Source organism: Pan troglodytes, chromosome 16 (assembly GCF_028858775.2).
Source record: "Pan troglodytes isolate AG18354 chromosome 16, NHGRI_mPanTro3-v2.0_pri, whole genome shotgun sequence".
In the NCBI taxonomy this organism is placed as follows: Eukaryota; Metazoa; Chordata; class Mammalia; order Primates; family Hominidae; genus Pan; species Pan troglodytes.
Window position 1 is genome coordinate 47,638,627 of NC_072414.2, and position 13,181 is coordinate 47,651,807.

Consider the following 13,181-nt stretch of genomic DNA (forward strand, 5'->3'; position numbering starts at 1 on the left):
TACTAGGAAGTATCATTGGTTATGTAGCTGAGATAAACTATAACAACATATGAGGTAACAAAGTTGTCTTCAGAGTTTGCCGGGAGGCAAACTGAGGTAGATAGTCAGCAAAGGGGCTTTCAAAAGTCTTCCCTTTGCTCCAGTGATATATTTTATAATCCAGTCAAACATCTCGACCGTTCTTTCACATTGCTGACAATGAAACATTCAAATTACACAAGTTTAAAAATAAAAAACAAAACACATTCAAAAAAGCTAAAATACCCCATAAAGATATCAAGATTTTCACAAAAGGCTTTGGCTCCCTGTTCATTGTCCTTCGAACAGACTTAATGGTGAGAATACCTGAGCATGGCCGTCTAGATTGGAAAATCATTTTTATCAAAGCATAGCATGGCAGATGGCGGCTGCAGAACTAAGGAGGAAGTCTGCTCACTAACGGATGACACAGCAGGGTCTTCACACTTCCTCATTGTGGAATCTCCACCTGAATCACTGCCAGTGAAAGAATCAGAGGTTGGGGGGTGTGGTACTTATAACTGAGGACAGATGTATCTCATCGTTGGACTCATGAGAGAACCGCCCAGAATCCCCAGTCTCATGGCTGCCTTCACTATTTGCTGAATGTTCTGTATCAGTTGCAACACCAAAGGGTCTTGAGAAGCTGGTTGTCTGACCTGGGGAGCTAGGGGAGTCTTCATCACTGATTAATACAGTGGTGCCTGGCTGGTAAAAGCAGACTGCTGGAGTAAATCTTCTTTGAGGCTAGGCAAAAAAAGATAAGATGGCAATGAGATACCAGACTGATCAAATCCATGAGCAAAAGCTCATCAGGTCCCCACAGACAGGTGGGAGCACATCAGCATTACCCATGGCATGCGAAGTGTCAAAAGCTTCTTCAGTGCTTCTGATGCACGCTCCTGCTCCTATCCCTTTCCTCACTGACCCTACTCCCCACTGAAAACCACAGCTCTGATGACTATTCCAACTTCTGTTATCATTCACCTCGCTCTCCACAGAGCCATGCCCCAAATTAATAAAATCACAGCCATGAAGAACACAGAAAATTAAAATAAAGCATGAATTCACATTTTCCTCTTTTTAAATCATCATTTCATATATCACGCATTGCCAAAAATTTTTCTCATTTAGATAGGTTACCTGCTCAACTTGTATCTTCTTTGAGTCTTGGAAAAAAAACCATTTTTTCTTAGAGTTGTTTTTAATTATAGGACCATAGCTATTAATTATCAGGTCAGTTCCTCCCTGAGGAAATAAAAGAGGGGAAATGTAAAATATCCTGGTATCACAGATTTCACTTTATCACAAGTAGTGCATACTTTAACTTTTACTATATGCTTCACATTTCCCTTTTCATTTTTATTTTATTTTAGATTGAGGGAGTACATGTGCATGTTTGTTACATGAGTGGGGTACATATTGTGTGGTAGTGGGGACTGGGCTTCTAATGTACTCATTACCCAAATAGTAAGCATTAGTACCCAAAATGCTTAAATGTTAACAAAAATGATCATAGATGTGATCATTTCTTCTTTAAAACAGGCAGTACAGCTGGGCACAGTGGCTCACACCTGTAACCCCAGCACTTTGGAAGGGCAAGGTGGGTGGATCATGAGGTCAGGAATTCAAGGCCAGCCTGGCCAAGATGGTGAAACCCCGTCTCTACTAAAAATACAAAAATTAGCCAGGCATGGTGGCAGGCGCCTGTAATCCCAGCTCCTCAGGAGGCTGAGACAGAGAATTGCTTGAACCCAGGAGGGAGAGGGTGCAGTGAGCTGAGATCAAGCCACTGCACTCCAGCCTGGGCAACAGAGCAAGTCTCCGTCTCAAAAACAAAAAAACAAAAAAACAAAAAAACAAAATAGGCCAGGTGCGGTGGCTCACGCCTGTAATCCCAGTACTTTGGGAGGCTGAGGCGGGCGGATCATGAGGTCAGGAGATCTAGACCATCCTGGCTAACACAGTGAAATCCCGTCTCTACTAAAAATACAAAAAAAAATTAGCTGGGCATGGCAGCGTGCGCCTCTAGTTCCAGCTGCTGGGGAGGCTGAGGCAGGAGAATGGTGTGAACCCGGGGCCGAGATCGCGCCACTGCACTCCAGCCTGGGTAACATAGCAAGACTCTGTCTCAAAAAAACAAAACAAAACAAAACAAAACAAACAAACACAAAACAGGTAGTACAACATAGTCAAGGTATTTGTTAGTGGTCAAAACAATATAATAGGTTTATTTTTAAGCTTATACATAAAATATATATTCGAAAACACATTAAGATACATATATATGTGCTATATATTCCAAAACTTATTTTCAAATGGTATAGCAAGCAAAAAGTATACAAAGATACAAAATTATGATATTAACAATTATTAATTTGTATATTCAGTACATTATTCTCTCAACCTTTCTGTATGTTTGAAAATTTTAAAAAGCAGATGGGGATAAACAAACCATAATGAACCCACATATGATCAACAAAATGACATCAGATGGAGTATCAACTCTAGGGCTAACCCAAGGGAATTAAGAGAGACACTCTCCAAATGCGTGCCTCTCCTTCACTTCAGGCCTCTACCTCTCTGCTCCTTTCACTTTAGTTTCTTTTTTCCCTACATCATCCTCCCCACTCTGCTTCTCTCCTAACCTCTCTCATATCTACTTCCAAACTAGTAATAATACAATCACAGTTACATATTAGTACTTGTTTTGTTTGTTTTTTTTTTTTGAGACAGAGTCTCGTTCTTGTTGCCCAGGCTGGAGAATATGGCGCGATCTCGGCTCATTGCAACCTCTGCCACCTGGGTTCAAGCAACTCTCCTGCCTCAGCCTTCCGAGTAGCTGGGATTACAGGCATGCGTCATCACACCCAGCTAATTTTTTTTTTTTTTTTTTGAGACAGTCTCGCTCTGTCACCCAGGTTGGATTGTAGTGGCACAATCTCAGCTCACTGCAAGCTCCGCCTCCCGGGTTCACACCATTCTTCTGCCTCAGTCTCCCGAGTAGCTGGGACTACAGGCGCCTGCTACCATGACCCGCTAATTTTTTTTTTTTTTAATTTTTAGTAGAGACGGGGTTTCACCATGTTAGCCAGGACGGTCTCGATCTCCTGACCTCGTGATCCACCCGCCTTGGTCTCCCAAAGCGCTGGGATTACAGGCGTGAGCCACCGCGCCCGGCCACACCTGGCTAATTTTTGTATTTTTAGTAGAGCTGGGGTTTCTCCATGTTGGTCAGGCTGGTCTCGAACTCCCGACCTCAGGTGATACGCCCACCTTGGCCTCCCAAAGTGCTGGAATTACAGGCGTGAACCACCGCACTTGGCCTGTATCAGTACTTTTGAAGCTCCTTTAAAAGTTTTAGGTTCTAATGTTTTAGATTAATTTGAAATAAGTTGAATGGCTTAATTTGTATTGAAAAGTAAAACCTAAATGAGGCTGCAAACAAAAAAAAGAGAAATAGCAAATATTCATTTATTCATATTTACCTATAATACGTATTGTATACAATGCTGTACTAGATACAAGTAAATTACATCTGTTGAATATAATTCATAAAATTTAGTATCAAAACTGCCTGAAATTTTGTTATACTTCTGTTATTCTAAATTTTAGGAAAGGATAAAGGAAAAATAATTTATAACAGGGTTTGGCAAACTTTTTCTGTAGAGGGCCAGATCGTAACTATTTTAGGCTTTGTAGGCCACATATGGCCTGTGTCCTATCATCATCATCTTGGATTTTTTTTTTTGTAAACATCCTTTAAAAATGTAAAAAACAGCTGGGCATGGTGGCTCACACCTGTAATCCCAGCACTTTGGGAGGCCAAGGCGGGCAGATCATCTGAGGTCAGGAGTTCGAGACCAGCCTGACCAACACGGTGAAACCCTATCTCTACTAAAAATACAAAATTAGTCAGGCATGGTGGCGCACGCCTGTAATCCCAGCTACTCGGGAGGCTGAGGCAGGAGAATCGCTTGAACCGGGAGGCGGAGGTAGCAGTGAGCCGAGATCGTACCACTGCACTACAGCCTGGGCAACAAGACTGAAACTCCATCTTAAAAAAAAGTAAAAAACAGTCTTAGCTCAGAAGGTAGCCAAACAAAAACAGGCCCCAGTCTAGCCTGGGTGGGACTGTTTGCTGACAACTGATTTATAGCACATTGGTTGTGGGAGCTATTCCAACAACGTACAATATCTAAAGTTGTAATGTGACTAAAAATAATTTTAAAAGTTATTGTTCACAATGCTTACAACAGCACTATTATTATATATACTGAAAAGGACATGAAGTAACTTCTTCCAATGGTGTTTCTCTATAACTTTCTTCAGCCATAAAACGAAGGATCTTGAGGCACCTATTTAGATGCTCTATATTTTTAAAAATGGCATTCATACGTGGGATGTTCTGATAAGCAATTAAGTTCAACAATCAGCCAAACTAAGTCAAATGGATTAACAAAAAGGTGACCACCCAGTAAATACAGGTCAGTCCAAATTATAGTAAATATAGACTAATGACCATGGAGTCCTTGGTTAAGACAACTTCACTCCATATAATCTCATCTAACTGAGATTATATGTTGGAATATAATATAAATGAGATTATATTATATGCCATATATTATGGCATCTTTCTCACCTTTTATCTATCCTCACCTTTTTCCCCCTAAATATTTTATGTAAGGAATGATCTGGGTAAAATTTCAATATTTCATTAATAAGAGTATTGGTATAATACATTCAACATACAATTTTGGGGGAAGTACATGTTACACACACAGGGAGGAGGAATGGAAGAACGGCTTATGCAGCAAATCCCGCAGCTCAGTACCTTTGCATCAATGAAGCTGTTTGGCATGATCATTGGCATTAAAGATTCTTCATTTCCTACAGCTCCTTCCAGGTTCTTTCCTACCTCATTTCCACTAGCTAAGGAGGCACTGGTACGAGGTAACTGTTGAGTTCCATTCTGTGCCGTCTTGGAAGCAGATGATTTCCTAAAACATTGGCAAGAAGAGGAAGTCTTCTAATTTCATAGAAGATGCAGGCAAATGAACCACCTGGCCTATCAACAAAACTTTGTAAGCAATGAAGTTCTTTAATACCCATTTCTCAAATATTTTTAGAATCGAGTGTTAGATTTTAACTTACTGCTGCAAACTTTCATTATTTGAAGAGGCATCTTTCTTTCTTTTTGCCTCGCTGTCTACTTCATCTAAAATTACTCTCTACAATTATTGTTGCTTATTAATAATTTGTGCAGAAATTATAATTTTTAACTTATATTTTCCCCTTAAGGTCTGAGGATTATTACACTAGCATAACAATTCACTTTCCAATTAATGATGGTAAATTTAGAGTAGTACTTCAAGATTTAGGCAGTACTAAATGTGCATAAATGTGCATAAATATTTTATTTAAAAATTCTTAAAGTGAGAAACTTGGACAATAAAACTAAGGCAATTCAATACACATAAAAATGTTAGAACTATTTCATTAACATAATGTTTTGAGTAGTATGTTTCCATGTAGAGCTACAAAACATATAAACTGAAAAATCTATGCTAATGGAGGGAGTCTAATGACGGGGATTACCTAAAACAACGTGTATTTGACGTTGATTTTTTTTTAATTCAAAAAAATAGCCTTAATAAAGGAAAACAAAACCCAAAATATAAAAGGCTAAAAATAGACAAGTTCACTGAATGCAAGTTACTGCTAAAAATTTAGCCAAAGTCAATCCATAGATGAGATTGCATGACAGAGTTTATAGACACTCAATCCGTGTTTATTACATTTGTTTTAACCCTTGTCTAGAGAATCCCACCATATGTCCCGTGGTGTTCTCAGCGACTCAGGCATTTCAGGCACTGTTACTGAAACAGAAAATATTCCAGATAGTAAGAAAAAGCAATCTTCTTGTAAACATGATTAATTGTGTTTTCTTTTTTTTTTTTTTTAGACAGGATCTCTCACTCTGCTGCCCAGGCTGGAGTGCAGTGCTACGATCATAGCTCACTGTAACCTCAAACTCCTGAGCTCAAATGATCTTCCTACCTGAACCTCCTAAGTAGCTAGGACTACAGTCACATGCCCACTATGCTCAGCTAATTTTAACTTTTTTTTTTTTGAGATGGAGTATCGCTCTGTCGCCCAGGCTGGAGTGCAGTGGCACGATCTCGGCTCTCTGCAAGCTCCCCCTCCCGGGTTCATGCCATTCTCCTGCCTCAGCCTCCCGAGTAGCTGGGATTACAGGCGCCTGCCACCACACCTGGCTAATTTTGTATTTTTAGTAGAGACAGGATTTCTCCATGTTGGTCAGGCTGGTCTTGAACTCCCGACCTCAGGTGATCCACTCACCTCGGCCTCCCAAAGTGCTGGGATTACAGGCGTGAACCATTGCACCTGGCCTAACATTTTTTGTAGAGATAAGATCTCACTATGTTGCTTAGGCTGGTCTGAAACTCCTGGCCTCAAGGGATCCTCCCACCTTGACTTCCCAAAGGTCTGGGATTACCAAGGTGTGATTACCACCATGCCCGCACAAGTGTGCCATTATTATTATTTTTAAACCAAAGGATATTCTTTCTGTTTCTCAAAATACTAAGAAAATGAGGATACTAGGCCGGGCGCGGTGGCTCACGCCTGTAAATCCAGTACTTTGGGAGGCCAAGGCGGGCAGATCATTTAGGGTCAGGAGTTTGAGACCAGCTTGGCCAACATGGTGAAATCTACTAAAAATACAAAAATTAGCCAGGCGTGGTGGCAGGCGCTTCTAATGCCAGCTACTTGGGAGGCTGCAGCAGGAGAATGGCTTGAACCCAAAAGATGAAGGTTGCAGTGAGCTGAGATTGTGCTACTGCACTCCAGCCTGGGCGACAGAATGAGACTTTGTCTCAAAAAAAAAAAAAAAGGACACTAGTCCTCATTTAAGAATATTGGCATTAGCGTTGGCTGGGAGCAGTGGCTGACACCTGTAATCCCAGCACTTTGGGAGGATGAGGCGGGCAGATCACAGATCATGAGGTCAGGAGATCGAGACCATCCTGGCTAACACGGTGAAACCCCATCTCTACTAAAAATACAAAAAAAAAAAAATTAGCTGGGTGTGGTGGCGGGCGCCTGGAGTCCCAGCTACTCGAGAGACTGAGGCAGGAGAATGGCATGAACCTAAGAGGTGATGCTTGCAGTGAGCCGAGATTGCGCCACTGCACTCCAGCCTGGGCGACAGTGTGAGACTCCGTCTCAAAAAAATAAAAGAAAAGAAAAAAGAAAAAAAAAGAATATTGGCATAATGTTTTCAAACAGCAAGAAAATAATCTCCCTCTAAAATGAGCACATTTCTATAGCTGTAAGAACTCAGGGAACAATACTGCACATTTATTTTAAAGTAGGAAATCCCAGTTACTCTAAAAGGCACTTGACTTTCATTTGTTTCCTGTGGCTACCGTAATTTAAATGTTTTTTACCTCAACATCTCTAGCAATGGAAACACACCTGGCTTTACTTCGGTATATCAAGATGAGAACACAGATGAGGATGCAGGTCAAGGCTATGCCAACACCTACAGCAATGCCAGTCATTGATTTTTGGTCCAGATGGTAATATCCTGAATAAACTAGAAGGGAAAACACATTTACTCAGAATCAATCAGAAAAATAAATTATTCAATTTATAATTCTCAGGTACTTGCTTTTCCAAAATTTTTCTTTATCTCATAGGAAAAGTTTTGACATTGTCAACATCAAAGCAGAAAGGACACACAGTAATCTTTAATCAGTGATTTCAGAGACAGATTTATCTTCCAATATTAAAGTTTTTTTTTTTTTTTTTTTTTGAGACGGAGTCTCGCTCTGTTGCCCAGGCTAGTGCAGTGGCGCAATCTCGGCTCACTGCAAGCTCCAACTCCCGGGTTCATGCCATTCTCCTGCCTCAGCCTCCCGAGTAGCTGGGACTACAGGCACCCACCACCAATGCCCAGCTAAGTTTTTGTGTGTGTGTGTATTTTTAGTAGAGTTGGGGTTTCACCGTGTTAGCCAGGATGGTCTCGATCTCCTGACCTCGTGATCCGCTTGCCTCGGCCTCCCAAAGTGCTGGGATGACAGGCGTGAGCCACCACGCCTGGCCCAATATTAAAGATTTTAAATGAGTTTTAGATATATTATTACAGCAATCATGAACATCAATTCATAATTTATAAAACAGGTACAAAACATAGATGTTCCTTGATAGACCCAAGAACAGATTTTATGTCATGCCTTAAAAGCAGATCTGCATGTTGAAGATTAGTTTTCCATTTACATACACTAAAGCAGGGCTTCTCAAACTTTCATGTGCCTGTGAGTCACTAGGGATTATGTGGAAATGCCGACTCTGACTCACTAAGTCTGGGGTGGGGCCTGTGATTCTGCGAGTCTACGGAGCTCTCAGGTGATGCCATGCTGCTGGGCTCTAGACTACTTTGAGTGGCAAGGTATTTGAGAAGCCAATATGAGCCTTGCTTTCCATTTCCCCTGATAACATGGTAGCTACGATGGCTACCTCCTTCCTGTTCTTAAAACTGACTGCCCTGTCCTGCTCTTTTCCTCTCTCATTCTCTTTCTAACACACACACACCCCTGGCACCGAATGACCATTCTCTGTGAAGCTACGAGCCCTTAATCCTGCCCTGAGTTCAGCTGGCATTTCCTCCATTTAGAGCAGCCCCTCTTCTCCACAAGCCTACTCCCCCAGAGAGGAGGCAAAGGCAGTGTCCAGTCCTGTGCTACAGGGGGCACCAGCTTTCTTGAGAACACATGGACAGCTGTGATGAGTAGTGTAAGGGTAGCTCTTTAAAGATATTTTTTCCAATTGCTTTTCTGGAGACAGAGAGGGAAAAAAACAAAACAAAACTTTCTTTCCAGAAAGGCTGTTTCTCTGTGGTGAAAACTCTTAATGAAAACCATGCTCTCTTCTTAACTTGAACACCACAACCACCACTGCTGTTTATTTCTGTGAAACCTCCCAGGAAGCCCACTCCTACCAGTTCATGGCTGATGTGGCTCCTCTGTCTTGGTGGATGCACAGCTGGGAGAAGAAGTAACTGGAAACGGTGATTTCAAAACTGCAGTTGATTCTGAGATAATTTTGCCTCCTTCTAGGAGTATGAGGAAAAGCCATGCAACTCTATAACATCAGAAGCTCATCAGCAACAACTTACGGAACTGAGAGCCAGTTTAGGGATACAGCAATTGTAGGAGCAGAAATAACGTGTAAGGAAGAACACTTTTTTTCTTAAGAAAAATCACAGTGACTATGGCAGTATACAGACCTTTGGCATCAGCAGAATCTAAACGCTTGGGCCTCTGATTTGATTCAGAGGTTTCCTTTGGAAGTACTGCCAGCTCCACAGAATTTGAAAAGGGTCCTTCTCCCACCTCATTGGATGCAGATATCTTGACAATGTACACATTTCCTGCTACCAAGTTTTCTAGCAAAGCCATGGTTATTGCCCCTAGAAATACATCAATTACAAATTAAGTGAACATTTATCTTTTATTCTTTCACTCATATTATACAAACACATTTATTTTTAAAAATATTTTTCTGATTATAAAGACACATATTGTAGAACATTTAGAAAATAAAAATATAAATAAAATTACAGTCTTTCATTGTTAACATTTTAGTGTATTTTGTGTGTGCATACGTGAATATTTGTGAATATATATTTACTGCATGAATTTTTATATATTAGAGATTTCACTTAACATTGTAGTATGTACATTTCCCCAATATAATCCTTTTCTGTAATTCTATTTTAGGAGTTCTTAAAAACAGTAAACATTTTTGTTTGGCTTTGTATATATATATATGTGTGTGTGTGTGTGTGTGTGTGTGTGTTAATGTTTTACTCTTTACATAGATATGAATACAAACAGAATTTAGGACATTTTATTATGGAACATTTGAAACATGCACACGAAAATAATGGTATAATGAACCCAGATTCAATAATTATACTCTTATTTTTTAGAGACAGGGTCTTGCTACATGGCCCAGACTGGACTGGAACTCCTGGGCTCCCCAGTAGTTGGGACTATGGGCACACTCCACTGTGCCAAGCTTTCAATGATTATAATTGGATTTTTAAAAATCCAGTGCAAGAATCTTTTTTTAATTGGGAGTGTTTATGGTAATAGCTGTGACAGGTAATCCTGTTCTCCCTTCCTAAATTAGAACAACATGATTATTTTTGAAAGCATGAATATATTTTTACTGGCCTAATTTTTTTTTTTTTTTTTTTTTTTTAGATGGAGTCTTGCTCTGTCGCCAGGCTGGAGTGCAGTGGCATGATCATGGCTCACTATAACCTCCACCTCCTGGGTTCAAGCAATTCTCCTGCCTCACCCACCTGAGTAGCTGGGACTACAGGCACCCACCACCACACCAGGTTAATTTTTTTGTTTTTTTTTTTGAGACGGAGTCTCACTCTGTCACCCAGGCTAGAGTGCAGCGGCACGATCTTGGCTCACTGTCAGCTCCGCCGCCCAGGTTCACGCCATTCTCCCGCCTCAGCCTCCTGAGTAGCTGGGACTACAGGTGCCCGCCACCATGCCTGGCTAATTTTTTATATTTTTAGTAGAGATGGGGTTTCACCGTGTTAGCCAGGATGGTCTCCATCTCCTGCCCTCGTGATCTGCCCGCCTCGGCCTCCCAAAGTGATGGGATTACAGGCATGAGCCACCACGCCCGGCCAATTTTTTTTGTATTTTTAATAGAGATGGGATTTCACCATGTTGGCCAGGCTGGTTTTGAACTCCTGACCTCAAGTAATCTGCCCACCTCGGCCTCCCAAAGTACGAGGATTACAGGTGTGAGTCACCGCACCCAGTCTGGCCTAATTATTGTCACAGATTCAAGATAAACAGGGAAGAAAATGCACAGTTACGCAGGAACCTCAGAGTACTGAAGACAGGTCTCAGATTAAACTATCAAAATCACCACCAGCAATCTGTGTAAGATCTACTTCTCTTCATAAGCAATTATCATTTGAATTTATACATGACATTTGATATCTAAAGGTATTTTCTCTGTTGCATGACTGATAAGAAAGATTCCTATTTGGACACTGCCATTTCTTAGGTGTCTTTCTGTCCTTGTTCTGCCACTGCACCAAAGTATTTCCCTTACAAAAAAATTCCTACCCTAGGAATTAATTCTAGTGCTAAAAGTGTAATAGAAATTCAACCAGAAAGTTGTTTCAGCACTATGTTTGTGGGTGGATATGCACAGGGAAATCTAGCTTTCCTGTGCTGATTTCATCTCATTTTTTCCTGACTCAGGGCAACCTTACAATAGCTTCAAAGAGTTTACAATAGTTTGTGACAGTTGCCTCCTGGCCAAAGGTACCTACTCCAGTGCACTTGCTGGAATATATTTCATTAGGCAAATGAAACATGGGGTGATCATAAAGCTGAGGTCATGAGACGGAGGCCATCTCTGCAGGTCACACGGTGTGAGGCAGCCAAACCTCCAGCAGCGATGCCAGGAGCCAGAACACAACTTGTTTTCATGTTCTCTGGTTTCAGCTTGGCCTGAAGAGAGTGTGAGCTACTTGAGGACACAACTGTTCAATAAACAAAGTGACCCCTATTTAGAATCAGGAAGAGTCTTTCCACTGTTGCTATGTTTTTAGTCAGAGGAATTAAAAAAACAAAGATGTATTGTGACATGTTACACTTAGCTGAAAGGAAGAACATTTCCATGTCTTCACAAACAGATACAAATAAATTGAGTTTCCATTTTATGGTAAAATGCATTTAATTTTAAAAAGTACTTGGCAAAAACTAATCACTACCAGAAACTAAGTCTTTTCACTTAATTTGTTTTATACAAGGACCAGCAGTACATGTGTGCACGCATTCCCTTTTTCCCCCAAAAAGTATCTTCATTTAGAAAAAAGGGAAACTATAACATTCTGGTTCCCCTATGAGGACACTCAAAGCATTTCACAAATACTGAAGTGATCTGAGTGATCTGTCTATATTCTCTCAACAGACTTCTCAATCTTAATTAGTGTGATTATTTCCGTCTCCTGCCTTTTATATGTGTCTGAATCTTCAGTCAGACTAGGAATCTTACAAGCAAGACAGTATAACAGGCTAATTCACATCAGTGCTGGTCAAATCTCGTCATGTAACCAAGCGAGCAATTTCTAACTTGGGGCATGTTACTGAACTGTACTTTCCTCATGGAGACAATAGTTCCCACCTTATATAATTATTATAAGGATTAAATAAACTATTATTGGCAAGTATCTGACACAAGTGTAAATAAAAGTAAGTTTTCTTCCTTTACCTGCGACTCCTCTTCTTCCTCTTTTGGAAGACAGAAAACTTTTTTTCATATTTGGACCATAGTGTCCATTCAAATTATAAAAGCAAAAGATTTTGGGGTTGGAGAAGTGCCCCAGGATACAATCTCAGATTTTTCTCTCTTCTGTCCACATGCTTATGTGATTTTTTTTCCAGATCCACAGCCTTAAACATCACCTATACATTGATAACTAGATATATCTATAGTCCAAAACTCTCCCATAAACTTAATCAGCCTCTGCTTAATCAGCCTCTCTGCATGAACAGCTAAGACACATCTCAAATTTCACACTTTCAAAACCAAACCCTTGATTTCTCCCAGTGATCTGGCTTCTGTTTTTTCTTATGCCCCACATCAACCTACAAGCATATCTGACTGGCTTTTTTTCCTACTTATGTTCCAACAGCTTATTACTTTCACCATTACCACTCCTGTCCAAGCCCTCATCAACTCTCACATGGACACCTCCCTATGAAATGGTCTCCTAGCTTCCACTCTTACCTCCTTACAATCTACTTCTCAGGTGGCTGCCAAAGCAATCCTTTCACAAAATAAACCTAATCAAAGGTCTCCAATACCTTCCTCTCTCTTAGAATAAAATCTATGGCTCATGAAATCTGGTCTACATCTGCCCTTAGTTACCTCCCTACTTCATTTCTTACTGCCTGCTCTTCCCCTCACTCCAATCTCCCTGGCCTTCTTGCTGTTCCTCTAACATGCCAATGCACACTTCTGCCTCAGGGCCTTTGCACCTCCCCCAGATATCCACAGGGTTATGTTTGAATGTCATTTCTTCCGCAGGA

The 13,181-nt window shown here is 40.7% G+C and overlaps 1 protein-coding gene across 2 annotated transcripts in view; it reads right to left on the reverse strand.

The window, feature by feature from the left end:
* Positions 1-206: 206 nt before the first annotated feature.
* The window catches only part of PRTG (protogenin), a 125,412-nt gene continuing 112,437 nt past the window's right edge, over positions 207-13,181 (reverse strand). For both annotated transcript variants that reach the window (XM_510430.7, XM_009429172.5), the window contains exons 16-20: positions 9,332-9,514; positions 7,519-7,639; positions 4,853-5,018; positions 1,162-1,266; positions 207-765 (exon numbers count right to left, since the gene is read on the reverse strand). In XM_510430.7, the coding sequence (XP_510430.2) occupies positions 511-765; positions 1,162-1,266; positions 4,853-5,018; positions 7,519-7,639; positions 9,332-9,514 (830 nt within the window). In that variant the 3' untranslated portion in view covers positions 207-510. The remainder of the gene's footprint in view (positions 766-1,161; positions 1,267-4,852; positions 5,019-7,518; positions 7,640-9,331; positions 9,515-13,181) is intronic.